The following is a 25,796-nucleotide window of genomic DNA, read 5'->3' as shown; positions in this document are numbered from 1 at the left end:
TGGTGGTGACGGGCTCGAACCCCGGTCTAATCAAGAAGCGTGTGCTACGCACTGCTGCTCCTTCCCACCTGGCTACGGAGGCGTCCCCCTTTCAAGGGCAAAATTGATTGACAAGGCTCTCATCATATACTCTCTTCTATCGTGTCTGGGCAGAATTGCAGGCAGTTTCAAATTCAACCCTAATTCATGGCTTTTTTTAAACAGTAACCTGTACTTGTTAAGTAATTCCGCCAGTCTCCTACTGGCGGAATTACTTAACAAGTACAGGTTACTTAACAACTACTAATATCATGCCAACGGGTACAACAATATCACCTTTTTTGCCCTTAAAAGATGATATCTGCTCTACGTCATCAACCTTTGCCCCTGACTGACATACCCTACCTTATGCATAATTTATTTTAGTATATAGTTGTGTACCACATTAACATTTCAAATAAACAGCTTTTATAAATAGTGACTTATTTGTGCGCACAAAAAAAATAAAAATAAACAAATAATAAAAAAATAAACAATAATAATTTAATTCCGTACAACAAAGGTAAAATTTCATGATTCTAATCAAACATTTCTTGCAGCTGTATTTGGGCACTGGGCATTTTCTCTCTACAATTCTCAGATGTCCCAAAGTAATGTCAAGCTAGTCACTTGCTTATTTAGTGTAATTAGCAAGTTTAATGAAGAAATGTTGAACATTTTTGCATGGATTAATAGCAAATAATATCCCAAGACATGTGCAAAATAAATAACATAATGCTTATTTTAATGTACAGCTCGTATAGATCAAACTGTATGATTAGTATGGTGACAAAAAAGAAACTTAGCATTCTTGTTATCACATGCAGCAAGAAATTTGAAGGTAATAAAACACTCTAAACCTACATTGGTATTATGTTTATTTCCGAATTGGAAACATGTACATAATGGGGTCAAACGTTTCACAGTATTTTCTTACTTCTTCAGTGACAGCTGTCTTTACAAGATACAAAGGTACCACCATCACAAAAGATCACTTTGGTCACAAGTACAAGTTCTTGTGAGAAGTGAAGAATGCTGCTACACAATGTTTGATTCTGATGGTGATGTTTGGGTGCGGAGATTGCCCAGAAAATGCTTCCTGTCAGAACATATCTCCACAATGAAATTTGGTAGAGGCAATCTGATGGTATGAGACTGTTTCACATGTCTTAGTGAGAATAATTGATCCTGGAATCCTCCATTTGGCCTTAAACTTGGCTGTTCTTTTCCAAGGTTGCATTCAACAATACTTTCAGCCCTTCTCTCTTTCTCTAAGATATTTGTGCAGATTTTAACTATACTAAGGAACAAAATTCCTTTGTAATTTCCACATTAAAATTTATTTCTTTTTTTATATGTATTATATGGTGTTATTAATGCCTTGGCCCAATCTTCTGAAAATTGTTTCTGAGAAGCAACAAATAATATGATAATCTTGACAGTATCTTCCCCCAGGCTTTTCAACATTTTGGATTTAATTTTAATTGCTTCCTTTTTCATATTTGATATTTTCTGTGCCCATTTCTGCACGAATAATTGAGATAGTAGCCAATATTTCCTTTATCTCCATATCCTCTTCCTCAGTGATATCTTCAGCACCTTCATTTTTTAATTCATCAAACTATTTATATTATTTAAAATTCCTTATCCTCTATTTTTAATTTCACCCCTATCATTTTTGAGTACCTTTGACATTGTTTTAGCTCCTGTTCTGAGATTTTTAACAGACAATTTCATATTGTGGAGTTATACTTCATAACTGGGTTGTCACTATTGCAACAGAGTATCTGCCCACCCACCGATGAGAAGCCAATAAGCTTCGAAACGGTGCCACCTGGATGGTGGTATCCACCGAGAATAAGTAGCATTAGTGTTCTCCATAAGTGAAGCGGTACTTATTCAATGTAGTGCAATACCATGCCAACTCATTGTAAAGGTATTCACAATATGAGATATAATTAAAACAATGCATTAAAACTACCTTGATAGTAGAAATGATGTGTGTGCATTACCCATATATAAACAAATTTCTTCATCCATGTTATTGTTACATTGTGTGTTAAAATCTGTATATTGATATCTATGCCAAAAAATGAAAGGAAAATAATAAATCAATAAATAACTTACTTGCTTACAGGTGGACATAAATACTATTATCTTTTGTTTTTTATGTGTTTTAAGAAAGGACCAGAGAAGATCGATCTTTTCATGTAGCTGGCATACTGTGTAATACTAAAAAAAAAAAAAAAAGAAATTACATAAAGCACCATATAGTTATGGTGTTACAATAAAGATATAGCTATATAAAAAACCTTGTTACCTCAAAATATAAAAAAAAATGGATGGGAAAAATTAAATAAAATGGATCTGATTTTTATTCAGTGCCCTTTAAAGCAAAGATAAAATTTGCCAGTAATACAACTGCCATAAAAATCTAATTTAATTTACAAAAGTTTAATAATCAAGAAAAGTAACTGACAAAGTGAAGTAATTGAATAATTCGATTACAGTGAACATATTTTTATTTTAAAAAACAATTTACACACTGTTGCTTACTTTTTCCACTGAGGGAATAAGAACTATGTTTATAGTGTTTCAATTAAATATATTCATATACTGTTAGAGAGCAATATGCTTGAATCGGTTTGTATCTCTAGAGCTTCTAACCATAAGCATTTGCTTAAGGATATACCAGGCAACCTTGGCACAGATTTATCATGCTAGCTAACCTCAATTGCAAAGAGGACCACATCTAAAGTTACTTAATGCCTTAAGTGCTGTCAAACACTGGTGAGATAGAGAACTATATTATTTAAAATTAAACAGAAGTATTTTGAAAGAAAGAAAAATGTCTTCTGGAAGTAAAGTACACCAAACTAATGCTGAAGCAACATTTATATGGCCGAAAAAATAAAATAAAATAATAATCCTTGAAAGCCAAGGCTGCACAGAAGAAAAAAAAAACTGACATTTCTAGAGGTTCAGCTTGATATTTCAGTACCACAGTACTCAAAAGCCACAAAAATAACAACCAAACTAAACTCATGAAATATGCTATGGTAACTGTCCTATAAAGATTAAATAAGAAAATGTAACAGAATGCAAATTTAGGCATCAACTTCTCCATTCAACAAACAGAAAGGAAATGCAAATATGCAACTCAAAATTAAAAAACCATAATAAATAGAATTAAACTTAAATACACCCAATTAACTTACTAATAAAAAACCAAAGGTTCACAAATGCCAACACCCCTCTGAAGAGACTTATGAGCTCTCTCTTTCTCTTTTGTGGTATTTTATTCTATTATATAAGTGGCTCATTCTTTGGGAGAGTGGACATGTATCTTTGGGCAAGGCACTATGTTCACTTCTCCAGATTAAAGGTGGAGCTTTGATCTTTCTTCTTATTATATTTTTAATTTAATATAGGGGTGGCTAGGTTCATATGAGCAGATTGCTCATATGAATTTACCTACTTACCCTGCCTAACTTACAACCCTATTAAAAGCATTAATTTGATGTATTTATTTATTTCATGATTGAAGTGTTCCTTATTTTAACAGTATTCACAATATAACCATGTTTTTTCTTGCCATAGCAATAAAACTTTTTCTTGTGTTGAAGATATATAACTTATTTCAAATGGAAGACTGAATGCCAGTAATTCCTTCACTGTTCAAATTGCTCCACTGTTACCACTCACATCACATTCTTCTAGGTATGATAGGCTAGGGCTTGCTACTTGAGTCTAAAATGCTGATGGAACTGATATTCAGGTCAAATGGATGGAATTTAAGTAAAGAGAGTTGTTCTGTGACAACCAAAGCCTCTGTTATGTTGTTTGTTATTTGGGTTTTAGGAGCATTAGCAAATAAGGCCATATTGCTCTGGGGATATGCGGTGGTCATTCCCTGACTTTTCCGCATCCTCCATATTTGGTAGTCATGGGCTCGAACCCCAGTCTAATCAAGAAGCATGTGCTACGCACTGCTGCTCCTGCCCACCTGGCTACAGAGGCACCCCAAAGCTTCTGCTTTCACCTTCATGATAGTGGAACTGTTAGTAACTTTGAATATACAAGCCATATGCAAGTCCTAAAATACTATACCAGGTATATGGCAGTCAAGGTGCTGCATACACATCACACAGTGGAATTCTACTCCACTGTGTCAACAGGTAATACCACCAGTTTTAGTCTTCACACCAAAGCTCCAGGAAAACCAGCTCCTCCATCATGCAGTACCAGCGACACCATTTGATATATGATGGGCATCATGGAATGCTTCCAAAAAAAAAATACAATTTTATATATATCAAAATACAGTCACAAGATTGTCTACAAGAGTATACTTTTAAACATTAGCTTACCTAACATTTTTCCATATATGTGAATTTCTGTTCGTATATTCTGTCAGATGTCAAATGATTTTGATTGCTTCAATAAAAATACTGTTATCTCTCTTCAGAAACATTGAGTCAAAGTTTTGTTCGAAACAATGGCCCTGACGTCTAGACTTGACTGTCAAAAGCATTTCCAGTTTTCTAATTGGCTGAATATTCTTTCCCACTTAGCATGCTATGAGGAATTGTTAAAATGCCAAGCATGACTTTGGATAATCTGTTATATTTCAAATTTCTTTGTGCACTCATCAGTTTCTCAACCAAGAAACACTCTACATCAACTCTTTTTTCTTTTATAATAACATTGTAAAAAAAACTGACAGAACTGATACTGATAAACAGCTATTGCTTCATCTATTTCTTTATCTTTAATGACACCAAGAAGTAAAAGAAATTTTTCCACAAAAAATTTCAAACTTTAAGATGATGCACTGTCAATTAATGAAATTTGTGCTAGTTCAGCATTTATAAGAACAATATTTTTCGAAGGGAACTTGTGCACCATATAATCAGATGTAGCCATAAAGCATTTCCTTACTGTGAAAAAGAATAGAACCTTTTTTTGCTTTTGACTTTCCCCAAACTTGACAGTAGAAATGCCTGTGACCAAGTCAGACTCATCTTTGTGGTTTAGTCTGCTATGGTAATCAATTTCCACAATGGAAGTGGAAGATCTGAAAATGGTTATTCAAATAAATCTGCACATGACATTCTTCAACATATCTACGAGTAATGACCTCAGCACATGGGTGTAGTGCACGTTGGATTGAAGAGCTATGTTTGTATTTTCAGACTGACATAACATTTAACTGCTTTATTCACACCAGAAGAGAAACACAAACAGACATTCTGCACAAGTGTGGACCACACTTCTAAAATTATCAGCTTGCTTAACCTGTTTAGGATTGCTTTTACAAAATGAACATTTCAGTTCTTCTTATTCTTGAACTTTTTCTTTAATTAGTTTTTCTCTGAAAGATAAATTTAAGTTCATCAATGTCTTTCAAGACTTTAGGATCATAAACTGAATTTGAATATGAACCATTATCACTCACTAGTGACTGATTGTTGCACTTTTCAATTTGGTAACTTTGAAAAGTACTCATGGCTTTCTGAACACTTCTAATTAATTCTTTAAACAGATCACAGGCTGCCAGTTTTACCATTATAGTTATACATTTAACCAATACATACACATAAGCTTTGCAATCATTTAAATCTATCATATTTTTTTTAGTGCATCTGATAGTAGCAAATCTGCAAGTATTTATTAACTTTCACAGGACGATATGCAGGTCCCCTTTTCAATACACAAATTAATAAGTGACAAGGATAGCCTATTACCACCCAAGTGCATATAAGAGATATTACATGCACTCACCTCTGCATTAGATATTATCCAACAGGAACCACAAATTTAATATAATTCCCAAGCTCTGCTGCAGGGGCCAATTCTGCAGCAGAGCTGGTTCAAAGGATTGTGGCATCCTGAGCCCACTTTAATTTGGCAAAGTTGGCACAGGACACCACAATAATTTTAATTCTTTGTTGATTTAGAAAGTGTTAAATCTTCTGTTTTAATACTCTTATACCTGTTATTGTCTTTTAATACACCTGTTATGGTTTACTATAAACAAGCGTATTTTCAACACTAAATGCCAGGCAGTCTTTTTTTTTTTTTTTTTTTTTTTTTTTTTGAAGGAACCCCAATGTTGTACCAAGATCACTGCAATGAGATATAGCTTTGAATCACACTAATTACTGCCATCTGTAGCATTTGCAAGTGGCCCATTTTTCAGAGCCAACACTACCTGTTCTTTTCCCATCCAGGCAAATTTCACTAACAATGCCTTTGTATTTGTTCTTCCACAACCATGCCAAGCAGTTTTTCAGGTTGTTCAGAAGAAGGTACCCAATGTTATACCTTGTAGAGGTATGACTTTTAGCTGCTTTAAATGTGATTTTTTTTTTTTTACTCCAAAAGATCATCACAATGAGATATAGCTTGGCTAATCACTTTGATTACTGCCAAATGTAGCAATTGAAAGCAGCCCATTTTTCAGAGCCATCACTACTTTACTTCTTTCCCTATCTGTGCAATTTCATTAATAATGGTATATCTGAACCATCTTTCAAATTGTGAAAAGATGTGGTGGGGAGTGACCCTTCAACTTGAGAAGAGATGCAGTGAGGTATTATCCATAGGTAACAATGTAAATAATAGATATTACATGCATTCACCTCTCAATTAGATATTATCCAATGGGAACCACAAATTTAATATAATTCCCAAGCTCCGCTGCAGGGGCCAATTCTGCAGCAGAGCTGGCTCAAAGGGTTGTGGCATCCCAAGCCAACTTTAATTTGGCAAAGTTGGCTCAGGACACCACAATTGTTTTAATTCTTTGTTGATCTAGAAATTATCCTTACAAAATTTCTAAACCAACTTGTCACTCATTTCTGTTGCATAATTCAAATTGCGTAGAATTTGAAATTAATTCTTTACAATGAACTCAAATCTATCTTTTAATGACTGGACTGCATTGTCTAAAATGATGAAAAAGTACAGATTAAAATTTCTTTCTCTACTATTCCAAGTTTGTCTGTGTTCATTTTCATTCTTTTTTCAGGAGCAAATTCTTGTTCACTCAAATTCAGGTTCAATTTCCAATTAAACTGTCAACTTATTTGCTTCACTAGAGGGTATTTAAATTTATGCAATTTTTAAGATATTTGATTGATTTTGAAAGCAGGGAGACAGTTTGTGGCAGATTCAAATGAACCTCTTAAAGGTCATTATTTGTGACATTTTTTGGCTCAAAATATCATGCAGCACATAAATTTGCTTTCCCCCCATCCAAATGAACAGTTTTTTCATCAAAAACTATTCAAAAATCTGCACCTAATTTTCCATATAGTATTCCTCTTTTAAACTGTAGGCATGTTTTTTATCAATTGATAGTGATTTTTTTTTTCTGTTGCTCTTTTGATTTTTGAAGCCCCCATAAACTTCAGTGCCCTGTACAGATGGCACTGAAATCTGTCTTCCAACCTCATTGACCGTGGTCAAGATGGATGAAAATAGCCCAGAAAGGATAACCTTCAGAATTTAATAAATTTAATACCTTCCAAACCACTGTACATCTCTCCTTAGAAATATCACCAACAGTAGTTACTACCCTTGTCTAAATAGTTTCAATGATTGCCTTTATCCAACTGTTTAAACTCCACTCAGAATAACAATTGTCCTTGAAATGGTCAGGGCACTAAGCTAATGGCAACATTATAAAGCATTCAAATTATTAGTCCAGAACTTTCCAGTAGTATCTAATAACTTTGAATGTTTTTAGATTCAAAGTAGACACCAGTAGTTAGATATTACTGCTGGCAACTTATGATAACTAACTTAAATCTATCTAAAGACTATCATACACATTGCAGGATGTATTAATAAATCCATTCTGTAAAATCTATACTGAATTTGTTCATAAAACTGCTTTTATAAATGGAATTTTCAAGTAATGTAATCTATATAGCATGAAGGTTCAACCCCCCCCCCCCCACAAGGGATGCTAGTAAGTCAGCTTTATCTGTAACTGAAGATATAACAGAACCATCAGGGTAGTAAGAAAGGTGGGAGTACAAATGGACAAAAAGTTGGCCAATAGTGTTTTGGCAAGAGACTAGAGTGCTTGATTACATTTGGGCAAGAAGCAAGTTTTCTACTCTTAACATGTTCAAAACAGAGTTTGGATTAATTAAAATACACAAAAAAATGACAAGATGGGAAATAAAGATCCCACACACACAAACAAGATCCCACACCCAACAAGATGTTAACAGAATTAAGATAGACCTTGAATCATCTTAATTTAAACTCAAGGATAAGTTTTGCTTGAAAAAAAAATCAGGCCTCAGCATGGGAAATCCACTATCTGCAATCACAGCAGACATATTTATGGATGATTTTTAAACAACAAAAAGCAATTTATACTGAAGGAGCCCAATTAAAACGATCTCCGTGACTCAGACACATTTAGAAATATTTTTTTTTGTTTGGGAACAAGGAATTGACAACTGAATTTAGAAATTTAAAACTATATGAACAATTGACATAGCACAAAGTTTAAACTAGAGAGCAGACTAGCTGTCACGCTTGGATGTTTTTTTTTTTTTTTTAAAGTAAGGGGGTGGAAAGGGAAAGACTCATTACGTGCCCAGGTAGGAAGGGAAAAAAAAAATGATTCAAATTTCACTTCTGTTTCTATTCCTCGAGACATCCTTGGTCCCTCCGTCTTCTCCTTGAGTGTTTGGTCTGTCATTCTGGAATGACAGAATAGTGAGTGACAATTCTCACTAATCTGTCATTCACTATTGTCACTCACTATTTCCAGCTTTTTCAGCCAGTTTTCTCGAATTGTTCTCTATTTCACAAGCTACGTTGGTTACATTTAGTTTTTTTCTAATGTCTATATTGTTTGCTTAAGTAGTTTTGTGAATCCCAGAAGCAGTAATAGGAATCTCATCTATGCTGCTTCAAGTCTCTGTCTATCCCTTTGTTTAAAAAAAATATATATTAATTTTTAAGATAGAAAACTACATAAATACCCTTCTTCCAACTTATTATAAACCACTGCTTTAACATTATTTTCAAAAATTTATTAAATTACAAAGCAGAAACATAATGTAACTGAGCAATATTCTTATTATTACTGTAAGTAACATTAAACTCAATACATGTGTGCTCTCATCATTATGTTCATGACTATTCATGTTATAAAATGAATTACAGAAGAAATCACTATCTATATAAAACGCTTAGGTATGCTGCCCAAATTTTCCAACCGTTAAATGTTGCCAGCACCCGTTCATGTGGTTTGCCTCTCATGACCACCATAACGGGCATTCTTTATTAATTTTTGTACTAACATTTTTCGACTGAAGAAAGGCAATCTATACTTTAAAGCTATCAATGTATGTTTATTTTATCTGTCTTCAATTTTAATAAACCATTCTAACTTTTAAGAAGTGTAAAAATGGCTGGACAGAGTGTAAGAACTTTGAGAAAATGTAGAAGAAATGCTAATGAAACATTAGAGGAGATCTAATATACTAAGAGACTGAAACGAGACTCTACAACTACGAAGATGGACAGAACACATTGAAGCAAGATTGGAAATGAGAAGACAGGCGGAACGGCATAGGACTAATCAATTAGAAGTACTGGATGCAAATAATCAACAAGGTGTAATTAATGTGGAAGGGCATGACAGGAAATATGCATTACAACTGTGAGTATTGCAATGCAAGATATTGGGGACATGAGTTTAACACATCGAATAAATACGCTAAATGCTGTCACGATGGAAAGGTTACACTTGACCCACCATCTGAGAGGACACACACACACACACATGAAGAAAGTAACTAACAAAACATATACAAGAGTACAACTCAGCAATGGCATTCGCATCAATGGGCACAGAGATTAAATCACTGCCTGGAAATCCTAAACACAATTTTTTAGAATACATGGCCAGATTTACCATTTGGTCTCACCGCTCTATCCAAACAAGGCAAATAAGCCAGGATATGGATAACTTCATATATTCGATTCTGCTGAAGCAACAGGTGGTAGATGACTCTCATCAACCGGTGCAATACCACCACTTTGCTTATTGGAGGCTTGAAGTGGTGGAACCCATGTTTAGTCTCTAGAGCTACGTTCCGGTCAACCCTTCCTTATCTCTTCCATCATGCAGTATGATTGATGCACTTTGAGGTTATGATGAATATCATGGCGAGATCCAATATTCCTTACATTTTGAGGGTACAGCTCTAAAACGGTGTTTGCAGGCCGGCCGCTAGTTAGTACAATGGACCGAACCTATTGGTAACTCTCTAGGAGGCTTCCGGATCAGCTAGTGTATAATCTTGCTACCTCTACTCTGCCAGATAGTGACTGGAGGGTGTCCGAGTAGGGTGTGTATGCGGGGAGCATTGTCGAGGCCACATTATGTCAAGGATCTTGGTATATTCTTACCATGTGTACGCAATATCCAAAAATTTCATTACTTCATACAGCATGTCCCACCCACTTTTTCTCACTATTGAATACACAATGAATTGTCAAACTAATAGAGCAAGCTTATCTGCGAAAAGATTTAAACCTCCCAAGCAATTCCTAATTCATTTCACAAATATACGTGGTCTCAATTCTAATCTCAACGATGTCCATTTCCACTTGCAGTCTGCCAAACCCCATGTACTTTTTCTGACAGAATCTCAGTTATCGGTTGATTCGGTTGATGTATGATTCCTTTCGCCTCAAAGGTGGTACTTGTACATATGTCCGTTCTGATATTCCCTGTCAGAGACTTGGCAATTTGGAATCTCTTCTCTTTGATCTTCTCTGGCTTAAAATCTCTCTACCTCATTGTGTCAAATTCATCTGTTGTCTCTACCATTCTCCCAACTCCACTAATCACTTGGAGCTCTTTGACTTCCTCTCTTTGCAACTTGACTTTCTCCAGTCCAACTTTCCTAACAGTGAGGTAATTTTCCTTGGTGATTTTAATGTTCACAACTCCAGCTGGCTTCCGTTTCCTAGTCACACCGACCCAGCTGGGCGTGATGCTGAAGCTTTTGCAATTACTAATGACCTTGCACAGATTGTTCATTTACCTACAAGAATACCAGACAATCCTAATCATACAGCCAATATGCTTGATCTTTTTCTCACAAACAACCCTTCTAAGTACGCAGTCGAAGTGAGAGGTCCTTTAAGCACTTCAGATCACAACTTGGTGATTGTCTCTTCTCCAATGGAACCTTTATCTCATAGCAATTCCGAACCTCGTGTTGTTTGGCATTACAAGAATGCAAAATGTGATGACCTGCGAGACTTCTTTTCTTCTTTTCCTTGGTCGGATTACTGTTTCAAAACTTCTGATGTCAACGTTTGCTCAGATCGTGTCAGTGAAATTATTCTTGCAGGAATGGAATCCTTTATCCCACGCTCCACTTTAAAATCTCGTCCTTTATCTAAACCTTGGTTTTCCAATAAATGCTCTAAGGCTGTTAAGAGAAGAATGTTGCATGTCATAATTGGCTTGTTTCTAATTCTCCAGTTTCATTTTCTGTGTATACCAAAGCTCGCAACAATTGTAAAGCAGTTATTAATCAATCAAAACTAGAGTTTGAACAGGCTAAGAGTAGAAAAACTTGCTTCTTGCCCTAATGGTAGCAGAGCATTCTGGTCTCTTGCCAAAGCTATTGGCCGCAACCTTTGCCAATCTCTTCTCCCACCTCTGTCCAAACCAGATGGTTCTGTTGTCACTTCAGGCAAGGATAAAGCTGACCTGCTAGCATCCCATTTTTCTTCCAACTCATGTATTAATGATCTTGGTAAAACAATTCCCACCATTCCTTCAAAAGGATGTCAGAAGGATTTTGACGAATCTTGATGCTAAGAAAGCTCCAGGTCCTGATGTTATTTCTGTATTTTTTCTCAAAACCTGTGCTCCTGAACTTACTCCTATTTTTTGCCGCTTTTTTTCACTTTCTTATTCCAAAGGTGTTTTTCCTTCTGCTTGGAAATTTGCTCATATCCAGCCAGTTCCTAAAAAGGGTGACAAATCCCTCCCATCCAATTATCAATCCATTGCAATTACTTCTACTCTTCTAAATAATGGAGAAATCAATTAACAGCCAACTCTTAAACTACCTAGAAACCTTCCGTCTGATCAACGATCACCAGTATGGATTCCGGCAGTGTCGATCCACTGGTAATATTTTGGCTTATGTTACCCATTTATGGACTAATTCAATGGAAAGGTTCGGTGAAACACAAGTAGTTCCTCTTGACATCTCAAAGGCTTTCGATCGTGTTTGGCATAAAGGTCTTCTAAACAAGCTTCCATCTCATGGTTTGCCAACTGTTTTTAGTAATTGATTGTCCAGTTTTCTCTCTGATCGCTCACTGAGGGTGATGGTAGATGGCTCTCTGTCTTCTAACTTCTCCACTAATGCAGGTGTCCCCCAAGGTTCAGTTCTTTCCCCCACTCTTTTCCTCTTGTATATTAATGACCTTCTTCCATTGACTGGAAATCCTATCCATAGTTTTGCCGATGATAGCACATTGCATTTCACTTTCCATTCTAAGAAACCTTGTCCTGCTCAATCAGCTTCAACTTCTCGAAAATCTGCTACTAATTCCTTAAATGCTGATTTTCAAGTAATTCTCCAGTGGGGCAAAGACAACTTAGTTGATTTCAACCCTTCTAAAACTCAGTCTTGTCTTATATCTCCCAAAAAGGATTCTTCCGCTCCTATGCTCAACTTTAATGACACTCCGATTTGTAGGCAAAATGATATATCTCTTTTGGGGCAAAATGATATATACCCTGACTTCTAATCTCTCTTGGCACAAGCACATTACAAATATTGCTTCCTCTGCATCTAAAAAATTTGGTTTTCTCTTTTGCTCTCGGCGTTACTTTTCTTCCAAACAGCTGCTCACTCTGTATAAATCGCAAATCCGCCCTGCCATGGAATATTGTTCCCACATCTGGGGTGGTACCCCCAAAACCTCTCTCAGGCTTCTTGATTCCATTCAGAAGAGAGCAGTTAGGGTAATTAATGATTCATCTCTAATAGAGTCTCTCCACTTGCTGTCTTATAGTATAGACATAGACATGTTTCTGCTGTATGCCTTTTCTACAGATACTTCCATGGGCACTGTACTTCTGAATTGGCTTCTATAATTCCCGCTCCCTCTTTCAAAACAGTCCGAACACGTGCCGCCACCAGCCAACATCCATTTACTGTCCTATTCAAACTCACAGAACCAACTTTTCATCTTCCTCTTTTATTCATTCAACTGTCGTTTTCTGGAACAACCTTCCTTCATATGTATTTCCTGAAAATTACAGTCTACAGAAGTTCAAGTCCAATGTCAACAAATATCTTCTTTCGTCTTCTCAACCTCCAACCCAAGCACGGTACTAAGTACTATAGGTTCTAATACCTCTCCTGTTTGGGGTTTACATAAAAAAAAAAAAAAAAAAAACGGCTTGAAAATCAATCAAAAGAGGGGTGTATGGCCAAAGTAATGCAACAAATGGACAGGATGCAGTTGTGCAGTCAGATATTAAGTTCTCTGCATAGTGCAAATGGGCTGCCAGAGTAGGTCATGGAGTTTTGTCAATGATATATAAGAATTTTGCTAGCAGAGACAAGGTGATTATCCCTTTGTAAAAGGCAATGGTCAGGCCACACCTTGAGTACTGTATACAGGAGGCTTGAGTACTGTATATAGAGGCTTCATTTTAGGAAGGATGTAGAGTTGCTAGAACGAGTACAGAGAAGGGTGAGAGGAACAAAGAGGTGCGCATACGAAGAAAGCCTAAAGTTCTGCAAGATGCCACATCTGGAGACTAGGAACTTGCGAGGTGATCTGATCAAGGTGTATAAGGTCTTGAATGGTTTGAGCAGGCTCAATGCTAACAGGATACTTCCGCTTACTCCGATTAAGAACTGAGGGGGGGGGGCGCATAGATTCAAATTGAGGAAAGACAGTTGTAGAATAGATGTGCAAAAGTTTGCCTTTAGCCAGCGGGTAGTTGATTGCTGGAACAGATTTCATCTGCTGTTGTGGAATTTGATAGCTTAAATAAATTTAAGGCTGAACTAGACAAACATTTGGAGTGACTGGATGGGTGAAATGGGAAGGGGTTTTTTTTGGATGATGCTGTATAAGCTTGCTTTCTTGCATCATATGCCTTAACTAATGCTAATGCTGCGACAAGTTAACCAATTTGTTGAGTCATAAACAAATGCATCAAATAACACAAGCCAATCCATCAATGGATGTGCACATGGCATTTATAGAACACCAGGGCTTAGATAAGAGATAATATAATCCAAAACGGAGGTTGCTGCAATATTTGTTAGAGAAGATGGGGAACCACCTGCAAATAGAGACATAAGCATATATCCCACAGGTGACTGCTGTAGAATTATATCACCACTAAACAAGAATGGTGAAGACTGAAAGATCTAGGTTAAACTATTTATGCCATAATCAGAAAGATGACGTACGTTACTCTGGGTACAACTAGTTTATACATAATATACATAAATAAATTTCAGTTTAGGGCAATGTTTAATGAAAATAAATAATGCCCACAGTCTGTGAGCAAAATTCATTACCTGTTGAAGAGTATCTGGAGTGCTATTCTTAGCATGTTCATGTATTGATACATATACTGGATTTTTAAGGCTCAGCCGCACTAAATCTTTTACAGATCTATAAAGAGTAATAGAGATAAATTCAATAAATGACAGGTGAGGTAAGGGGAGGGAGTGCAAATATGCTGGTTAGGAATTAAATGACAAGAGTACAACAGTCTGTAAGTTAACTGATATTGCACAAAAGATGTAATTAAATATGGCACTGCCCCAAAAAAAAACAAAATTACTTAACTAATACAATCAAGATAACTACATGTGGTGACACTGCAATGGCTACACTCTCTGGGTAGCTATTGAAGTGTGTACATTGAAAATTCAAGTAAATAAGAAATTAAGATGAATTTTCAGAACAAATGCAAAATTAAAAATAACTCTGGGAGGGGGAACTGAATTGGTTTGGGAGTGGTGGTGGTGGTGGTGGTGGGGAGCTGAATGGAAACTCAATGTATCCTAAGATTTGTGAGCCCCACCATGAACTGAGGAAGTTCACAAACCAACATAGTTTGCCAATTCAACAATAATCTTGAACAGTGATTTCTACCCAAGAGACCCACTGAATCGTTGCTCTTAGAAAACAAAAACTAAACTGCTTGCAAACTGTTAGGAACTTCAGGATATAATATGTTCCCTATTATTCAGGATATTCAGGAATAATATATATATATATATATATATATATATATATATATATATATATATATACACACAAGGTAATTCAGGAGGAACAGTAAATATTTTGGGCAGTTATAGTAGCATTAGCATTAGCATTAGCAGAGGCATATGATGCAAGAAAGCAAGCTTATTCAGCATCAGCCAAAAAAAAAAAAAAAAAAAACCACTCCCATTTCACCCCTCCGTTCGTTCGAAATACCTGTCCAGTTGAGCTTTAAATTTGTTTAGGCTATCAACTTCAACAACAAGTGATGGAAGTCGGTTCCACCAACCAACCACCCGCTGGCCAAAGGCAAATTTCCGCACATCTATCCGACATCCGTCCTTCCTCAATTTGAATTTATGCCCTCTGAGGTGATTATTCTGAGAAAGATGAAGAATCCCATTGGCATTGAGCATGCTCAAACCATTCAAAGCCTTATACACCTCTATCAGATCACCTCGCCGGTGCCTTGTCTCCAAACTCTGTAATTTGCAAAACTTAAGCCTTTCTTCGTAAGAGCAACCCTTTGTTCCATTTACTAATCTTGTTGCCCTTCTCTGTACCCGTTCCAGCAGCTCTACATCCTTTTTGAAATGAGGCCTCCAGACCTGTATACAGTACTCAAGATGTGGCCTTACCATTGCCTTATACAAGGGAATAATCACCTCCTTATCCCTGCTAGAAAAATTCCTGTATATCATTGACAAGACACCATGAGCTACTCTTGCAGCTCGTCTGCACTGCTCAGAGAACTTCATATCTGCCTGCACAATTACCCCCAGGTCCTTTTCATTCTCCACCACTGTCAGTGTAGTACCGCAGAGTTGATACGTTGCTCTGGGGTTACTGTTTCCCATATGCAGCACTTTACATTTGTCGATGTTAAACCTCATTTGCCACCTCTCAGCCCATCTGTTCAACCTTTCCAGATCCTGTTGCAGCAGCATAGCGTCAGTATTGTCCTTAACGACCCTGCCAACCTTTGTATCATCTGCAAACTTGGACATTAAACTTGATATCCCATCATCAATATCATTCATAAACACCGAAAACAACAACGGACCCAACACTGAACCTTGAGGAACTCCACTAATAACATTAGTCCACGTTGAGCAGTGTCCATTGATTACCACTCTCTGTCTTCTGCCACTCAACCATCCCCTTATCCATAGCAGCAATTTGCCTCCAATGCCACACTGCTCCAATTTGTGCAGCAGTCTTCCATGTGCAACAGTATCAAAAGCCTTTCTAAGATCCAAATATATAATATCAAAGTTATTCCCTGCATCCAGTTCTTTTGTGACTACATCATAGTATCCAATCAAATTGGTCAGGCAAGACCTGCCCTTAACAAAACCATGCTGCGTCTGAGCTATAAATGAATTCTTGTCTAGATGATCCTGCAGTGCTTCTTTAACCAGTGCCTCCATTAATTTACCTGGAACAGAAGTTAAACTAACAGGTCTATAATTACTTGTGTCAGCCTTTGATCCTCCTTTGTGAATTGGGGTTACATTTGCACATCTCCAGTCTATGGGCACCTCCCCTGAGTCCAAAGAAGCTCTCATAATTATGGCTAGGGGTTTGCATACTTCCTTTGCTGCCTCCTTTAATATAACTGGATAGATCCCATCCACCCCAGGTGCCTTTTTTATGTTTATCCTCAACAATCTCTCCTCCACTTTCCTCTCAGTTATTACAAAATCATCCAGCTCACTGCCAATGTTTACTTTACCTACATCATTCTCCTTCCTGAATAACTCCTCATGCGTGAATGTAGATGCAAAATACTCGTTTAGATTGTTAGCCACCTGAGCAGGATCCTCAACTGTTGAACCATCAATATCCAGTGGACCAATCTGATTCATCCCTTTCCTTTTCGAGTTCAAGTATGTAAAGAACTCTTTTCTGTTTTTCTTTGCATCCTTTGCCAAGGATTTTTCATAGTCTGCCTTTGCCTGCCTAATCTCCTTTGTGACTTGGTTACAGACCAACTTATATCTATCATAGGCTTCCATGTCACCCATTAATTTGTATGTATCCCATGCATTTTTCTTCTCTGCCACATGTCTCATTAGTTCATCTGACAACCATTTAGGCCTAAACCTTGAACAATATTTCTTAGTTGGTATGTAAAGCCTGGTAGCCTCCAAGATTAGTTCCTTGAATGCTTCCCATTTTGAGTTTGCTGTTGGTAACATCATCAGTTGGTCCCACTGTATAGAATTTAAATACTGTCTCAGACCATCATAGTCGCCTTTACGAAAACAAAAACCCTTCCCTTTACCTCTGATGGTAGTTACCTCCTTGAGTAAATCCCACTTCAACACACTGTGATCACTGCCACCTAGTGGTTCATTTATCTGCAGGTTCTTAATGCATGAAGAATCACTACTGATAATCAGATCAAGAGTATTGCTCCCTCTTGTTGCCTCACGAACATGCTGATGTAGAAAACAATCATCCAATAAATCCACAAAAGCCTTGCTAGTGTGCGAGTGACCAACCCACAAATTCCAGTCAATATCTGGGAAATTAAAGTCCCCCATTATAAGACTCTCTGATTTACTGGCCCACTCTATTTCCCTGTACAATATCTTATTATACTCATCAGAGTCATTAGGCCTATAGCACACTCCTACTCTCAATTTTGATTTCCCTATGCTTATGTCACACCAAACTGACTCGACACTGCCCTGTCCATCGATGTCGACTGGCTTCACTTCCTTGGACTTTATGTGTTTCTTAATTAATAGCATAACCCCTCCTCCCCTCCTGTCCTGTCTATCCTTTCTATACACATTGTATTCCCCAAAATCCAGTTCCGCATTACTTATATCTGTGTGACACCACGTCTCTGATATCCCAACAATATCTGCCCTTGATGTTTTGAGCAATACCTCAAATTCATCAAATTTATTTACCAAACTCCTAGCATTGGTGTACACGCAGGTATACATGCACCTGTTTCTATTCTTAGCTACCCTAACACAACCCATGTGTTTACTTGTACCGCAATGACTACCAGCAGTCTCTGAAATATCCTGCATCTTGTTTTTCAGACTTCTGCTCATTTCAATAGAAGCAGTGCAAGAATCACTTCCACCTCTGCCACTGGCTACTGTTAATCTATTAGTCCTTGTATCCCCCCCAACTAGCAGTTTTCCGACCCACCTAACACTGCCTCGACAGCATCAGCATCGAGCATTAGTATCGATTATTCTGAGTAAAAAAAGTTCATATAAACGTGTCAATTCGCAATGGACATGGAGATACAGCTGTTTGAAACTGGTGCATACAAAGCCATTATGAGAAGTATTAAACAATGATAAATGATTTATTGTTTGTATTTATTGAATTTTTGAATGATACAAAACACAATTAATTGACATTTTTTTTTACAGTTCACAATAAATGTTCAAAAATCCCACCACCAACCTCAATGCACTTTGCAACTCTTGTGATAATATGACGTCTTGTTCTTCTGAGGTCGTCTTAGCATTACTTTATGAGGGCAACAGTATCCAAAATGTGAGTGAGCAATTCATCTCTTGTATTCACCTTTTCTTTGTATACTATGCTTTTTGTGAGCATAAATGTGAGCGAGCAATTCATCTCTTGTATTCACCTTTTCTTTGTATACTATGCTTTTCGTGAGCATAAATGTGAGCGAGCAATTCATCTCTTGTATTCACCTTTTCTTTGTATACTATGCTTTTCATCCAACTCCACAAACAAAAATCTAACAGAGTGGGGCATGCAAACTTTGACACAAATTTAAACAGATTTAAAATAAAATGATACAAAAGACTGTAAAATAATATTTACAAAAATAAAATAAAATAGGTACATACGTTAAAATGGATTAAAATATAAATTTAAAAGTGATAAAAACACTATTGAAGCTTTCAGAGGTGTCTGCCTCCTTCCTCAGCAATAATGAAACTTAAGCGATACATCCTTAAATATCAGGTTCACGGCACACGTGGATGACCAGGTGCATACTCTGTATTCCTTTCACATGTACCAGAACTGGAAGTGGCCTGGGGGCGTGGAAAACTAAAACGTTTATCTCTGGCAAAAGCCACTGCCTCAAAAAGGAGGTGAAATCGTACTCCCCTATCTCTATTCATGCAATTGTTGCCAGAGGATCCAATCCACAGACTTTCCAGCCACTTGCAGTCCCAGAATCTATGCGTCCGGTCAAGGATGATAACGTTATCGGGGGAGACCTGGTGCTGTTTTTCCCAATAGTGCTCGGCAATGGCGGATTTATTGAGCTCTGCGGTCCGTATCACTCTTGAACGTTCCCCCAGATGGTCCTTAAAATGCCGTCCTGTCTCCCCCACGTAACGTTCCCCACAATCTGGGCATGTGATCTCATATACGACCCCGTATTGCGAGGATGCTTCGCGACTTTCAGACACACTGTGTGCAGCTCCCGGGCCGGAGGTTGCACACAGTAGTGTCCCAGGTCAAAGACCCCATTACTAGGGATTCTAGTAGTGGAGTCGTATATGAGATCACATGCACAGATTGTGGAGAACGTTACGTGGGGGAGACAGGACGGTGTCTTAAGGACTGTCTGGGGGAACATTCGAGAGCGATATGGACCCCAGAGCTCAATAAATCCATCATTGCCGAGCACTATTGGGAAAAACAACACCAGGTCTCCCCTGATAACATTGTCATCCTTGACCGGGTGCATAGATTCTGGGACCGCAAGTGGCTGGAAAGTCTGTGGATTGAATCCTCTGGCAACAATAGCATGAATAGAGATAAACGTTTTAGTTTTCCACACCCCCAGGCCACTTCCGGTTCTGGTACACGTGAAAGGAATACCGAGTATGCGTCTGGTCATCCACATGTGCCGTGAACCTGGTATTTAAGGATGTGCCTCTTAAGTTTCATTATCGCTGAGGAAGAAGGCAGACACCTCCGAAAGCTTCAATAGTATTTTTATCGCTTTTAAATTTATATTTTAATGTATTTACCTATTTTATTTTATTTTAGTCTTAAACTAGTTTTTTGCAAATAAACAATTTTTGTAAATATTATTTTACAGTCTTTTGTATCATTTTATTTTATTATTAAATCAGTTTTAAACGGTTGGTGTATCCAAATTTGGATACACCAACTGTTTGAATTTGTGGTATGAATAATCCCAACCTTAGAGGCCTTATTGCAGATGAAGACTTTGGTGGCAAATGAACGGGACTATCGCAGCCGATCCATCGTTCAGGGAAAGTTCTATTGAGATATTGTATCACCAGATGGGCATAATGTACAGGAGCTCCATCATGCTAAAGTACATACCAATCCTTGTAGCCAAGGAAACATCCCCCAATAGTAGCGGAAGTTCGTTTTGCAGAAATTCTAGGTAAATGGGCCCTACAAGACAATTTTGTAACACAACAGGCCCAATCAACAGATTGTTGTTGATACCACACATTTACAGAAGCAATGTTGAAAATTTGTTTCTACAGTGGCATGTGGATTTTCATCTGACCACCTATGAGAGTTACAGGTGTTGTTGATACTGTCATGGGTGAAAGTAGCTTCATCATTGAACAGTATTAATGGAAATAATTGGCGATTAGCATTTACCCACTGACAAAATTCCAATCGCTGGGCGTCGTCTCCTGGTTGAAGGTGTTGTACCTGCTGTATGTGAAATGGTTACAAGCTGTGCTCACAATGTTTGCCATACTCTTGTCTGTGGAACACTGATATGTGTAGAAGTTCTTCGTGTGCTAATAGTAGGAACTACGTTCTACCGACTGAAGAATGTGTTCTATTTCATCCACATTTTGTTCATTTGCACGTTCAGAAGAAATATGAGCGCTGGGAACTGTACCAGTCTAACGCAGTTTGGTGTAAATACTAGTAAATACTCTTGAATCTGGTATTCTACGGTTAAGAAGCTGTTGACAGTATTCTCTATAAGCAGCAGTAGCAGTAGCATTTCCACCATAAAGGCATATCCAGCAGACAAACACCATATCGGCATATCTGGCATGTGTAAAGATGTGCAGCATTCTTAACAACACTTCTAACACCAAACCACGTCAGGTTATAACTGCTTTTTGGTCACATCTGATTCAGGGAGCTGTGCATGCCAGTTTCAAACAGCTGTATCTCTGTATCCATTGAGAATTGGACACATGTTAATATGAACTTTTTTTTACTCAGAATATTCGATACTATAACCTCCCAAAATATTTACTATTCCTCCTGAATCACCCTGTATATATATTATATTATGTATTAATAATAAGAGGTTGTAGTGAATGTTTACAGCAAAATATATCTCCTTATATTTCTCTATATTTCATAAAAAACGAAATATAGAGATATATATGGATGGCTTATGGACTAAGGGCACTACTAGGAATAGTAGAAATACCCAACGACCACAATGGAACATAGATAAAAGATAAATAGATTGGGAAAAGTGGTAAAAAAGCTGACAAAACTGGAAGTAGTAACAATGGAAAAAATCATACGGTACTTGTAAAATAAAAATAATACAGTCCATTCTGGTTATTTGGGACACATCGGGACTAGTGCATTTTGGCCCGATTAAGCGGCTGCCCCAATTATCCGAAGTTTCACATAAATAGTTAAAAACACAATATACCCCCCCCACCCTTTACAATTGGTTCACTGTACAATCAAATCACGTTACGACGAACTCAACATAGTAAAGTACCGTTCACTATATGATGTGCAGTAAGCGCCGGTCATTGTGATCGCGTTTGTGAATTGAATTTTAATTCTATTAAACAGCGATTCTAATTAGCGAAAATAGGAGGAATATTATCCACAGGCTATAAAAGCAAAGATATATTAAGCACAAATTTACCCTTTATTATCTTACCAATTAAAAAATTAAATGATACGTGAAAATCGGAAGAATATATGTGATAATCGGAATGATTAATATGTACTGTAATATGTACATACGAACTAGTTGACATTTCTGTTCACTGACATTTGTGGGTGGGGGGGGGTTAAAAATTTAAAACAGTGAAAAGATAAGCAATCAATAACAAAGAACACGGCATACACAAATTGCAAGTAACACAATATGCGCAAGTGAGAATGGAGTAACGAGTTACAAAGCTTTAAAAATAGGAATGAAGATAAGATCTAAAAATTAATTTTTTTATATGATTGAAGATTTCATGGAAGTGTAAACACATTTCACCATAATAACCCACAGAATTCCAGCTGTCGCTATTATCCCAAATTCAGTAAGATCGAGTTTACTGTCCGTTTATGATAGATTTCACTAACAGAAAAGCTCAATAAACAGGTGACTGCTAATTGTTTTTATTGTTTTATGGTTGTGACCTCCAAAATATCGACCGAACCACATGGTACCGTCGGAGACAATACCGTCGGCGAAGTAAACCCTGGCTATTTTCTCGACTGGTTTCTGTTTTTTAAGATTTGCCTAAGATTTTAAGATTTTTTTTTTTTTTTTTTTTTGACTGATGCTGTATAAGCTTGCTTCCTTGCATCATATGCCTCTACTAATGCTAGCTTAACACTTAACGTGGTTGATGTATCCAATTATGGTACAGATAAAAACAATTGCAATATGTCACTTCCATTATATCAAAATGTTTATAAAGGTTTTAATACTGAAAGTCTCAGACTACAGAAAATTCACTAATTGAACAAGTTAGTGCATAGTATCATTTTAGTTCATAGTAAATCACTGAAGTAGGTGAAATGGCATCATTTTTGTATATCTCATATTGTGAATGCCCTCACAATGAGTTGCCCTGATACTGAACAACCTTCAACAATGTATTTTCGAATAGGTAACACTTCACCACCCCCTGGGTGGTGGTGTGTGCCGAGAAAAAGTAACCTTGGTCTTCTCCGATGGCAAAGCGTTGCTTACTGGAGGTAGTGCAATATCAGGAAAACTCGTTGTGAAGACATTCACAATATGAGATGTAAAAAACTATGCTATTTCATCTACTTTTAAGTGGTTTAATATGAACTAAAATGATGCTATGCACTAACTTGTTGATTACTGAAATGTTTATTGTTTTATATTTTTTAATATAAAAATAAAGAATTTCTATATTTAAAAAATGTATCAAGTGGGAAAACGTCATTATAATAATACACTGTGTATTCTTTATCACCCACTTTTTTATCTGGGAGAGCTTTTATCCAGGAAACTTATTACATGAAAAAATAATACATTATAATATACAAGGTGTCCCAAAATATTGGTAAAAACATTTAGGGGAGGTAGGTAACATCTAAAGGAATGTGAATCGCATAGGAACCCATAATCGGAAACGTCATGGGAAAGTAGTAGCAGAGGCACAAGAAGCAGAAATGACACAAGACTGTAATTAGTGGCAAACATTTATTTGACATAATATTAACAATGGAGTACGAGATGGATGCATTTCATGATGTTACAACAGATGCTCGAAGTTTCCACCATGAGACGCAATGCATGCGTGACACTGATGCAGCATGGATTGGCAGACACGGTTGAACACACCTGAAGTTTCTTTGACAGTAGCAGCAGCGCAGACGAGTCTCGCCACGAGATCCATTTAAGTCTCCACAGGCGATTCATACACAATAGATTTGAGGGCCCCTCCCACAGAAAGAAATCAAGGCTCGATAAATCAGGTGAGCGTGGGGGGCCAGGCAACGGGTCCACCACGGCCAACCCATCAACGCCCAAAAACTGCCTGTTCAAATGATCACTAACACAACTCCCATAATGGGCAGGTGCCCCGTCATGTTGAAACCAAATGATGCATCTCACATTTGCTGGAACATCGTCAAGTAACCCTGGTAGAACTTGTTCAAGAAAGATCCGATATTTAGTGGAGTTCATGCGGGATGGTAACAGGTATGGGCTGACTAAGCAGTCACCGACCAATACCTGCCCATACATTTATTGCGATGCAGTGTTGTGCAGCATGGGGGCACACACCGTGTGGGCCTTCTGCTAATCCATACACTAGGTGCATGTCTACCAGCTCACAGTTTGTATATCGATGCATGCTCTTCATGCGGCGACTACTGCTTGAATGAGTAAACCAGAAATTTTCCCTCTCGCGAACTGATGAACAGCGCCGTGTACCGACTTACGGTGACATTTCCAGTTATGGGTTCCTATGCAATTCACATTCCTTTAGATGTTACCTACCTCCCCTAAACGTTTGTACCAATATTTTTGAGACACCCTGTATAGAGTTGTAATTGGGAATTAAGAAACGAAACCTAGTACAGGGGAAAACTTCTTATGAGGGAATTTCTTATCCGAGTTCTATTGTATGACCTTTTCAACAATGAAAAATAATTCAATTGTCAGAAAATATAATAAAAGATGAGAAATATAGGGAATAAATTAATTTAACATTTTAAATTAAAAAACAATTTTTTTCATACGTACATGATGTGTACAATGTTATTAAACTTAAGAATTATTTTGTAAAATATTTTATTATATTTTGTTGTACACTGGATTTTAGTGTACATCATAAAAATGCAAACATTTTTATGCACAAAAAAAAAAAAAAAAAACCAACATTTTTTTGTTGATAATGTTTTTCTCATCAAAATGTTGAAAAAAAATTTTTTTTTTCACAGTGAAGGCCTTAACAGGTTTCAAAGGATGCCAACATTTTATGCTTGGAAGGTTTATTATCTTAGCTGCCTTCATGTTCCTTATTCCTTGATGTGGCTACTGTCACTGGTTCTTTGAATACTGTCCAAGATGGAATCACTCTGATATTCAGCTACTGTGACCACATAAACAGAGATAAGGGAAATTTACTGGCATGGTATTCACTTCTGTGAAACAACAGATGACTACTTGCTGGGGTAAAGGGAAACCACAATATAAGTTGACCAGGAGCCTACTGTCTGTGTCAGGGATATGCCATAATTTGTTCACTGGCTATGGACACAGAAAGCAGTTGACCAGTGCGACTTCTTGGTATATGGGACAAGCGATTGTATAGGTTTTATGGGCACCACTATGTTGCAGAATAGTAATCCCTTTTAACTCTTAATTCACTCTTTCTAATTGCCTAAAGGCCAGAGGTGCAAACAATGTATACCCAGTTGGTCTCTTGTAATCCATTTATTATATGGAAATTTTATTTGTTCTACGGAAACTATTTTAAATATAATGACCAAGTAGAATTTTAAAAATTTACTATAAAGAAGTTCGTTAAACAGAAGTCCAATTGTATTTATGAGCAATTAGCAAAATTACCTAGTTTTTTTTTTTAGATGAAACCTGGGTGGACAGTAATTTAACTTTTCGGAAGTGTCTGAGGTTTGATAGATTATCTGTAGTGGACGGTGGTCACGCTGGTAAAAGAATTATTATAATAAGCGCATAAATGGCCTAATTCCAAACTCTACACTTATATATGTATTATATATATAAATCACAACTGGTGACTACC

At 37.0% G+C, this 25,796-nt stretch overlaps 1 protein-coding gene across 2 annotated transcripts in view; it reads right to left on the bottom strand.

Annotated features, from left to right (window-relative positions):
• Positions 1-25,796, bottom strand: part of LOC150080972 (putative ATP-dependent RNA helicase DDX10) — a 274,251-nt gene that overhangs the window by 121,810 nt on the left and 126,645 nt on the right. The window contains exons 7-8 of one of the 2 annotated variants that reach the window (XM_090381935.1): positions 14,634-14,730; positions 2,146-2,250 (exon numbers count right to left, since the gene is read on the bottom strand). In XM_090381935.1, the coding sequence (XP_090238061.1) occupies positions 2,146-2,250; positions 14,634-14,730 (202 nt within the window). The remainder of the gene's footprint in view (positions 1-2,145; positions 2,251-14,633; positions 14,731-25,796) is intronic. The other variant, XM_090381936.1, reaches the window with a different exon arrangement.

Source organism: Mastigoproctus giganteus, chromosome 9 (assembly GCF_048544385.1).
Source record: "Mastigoproctus giganteus isolate SK-2022 chromosome 9, ASM4854438v1, whole genome shotgun sequence".
Classification (NCBI taxonomy): Eukaryota; Metazoa; Arthropoda; class Arachnida; order Uropygi; family Thelyphonidae; genus Mastigoproctus; species Mastigoproctus giganteus.
This window is presented reverse-complemented; position numbering and strand designations above follow the sequence as displayed.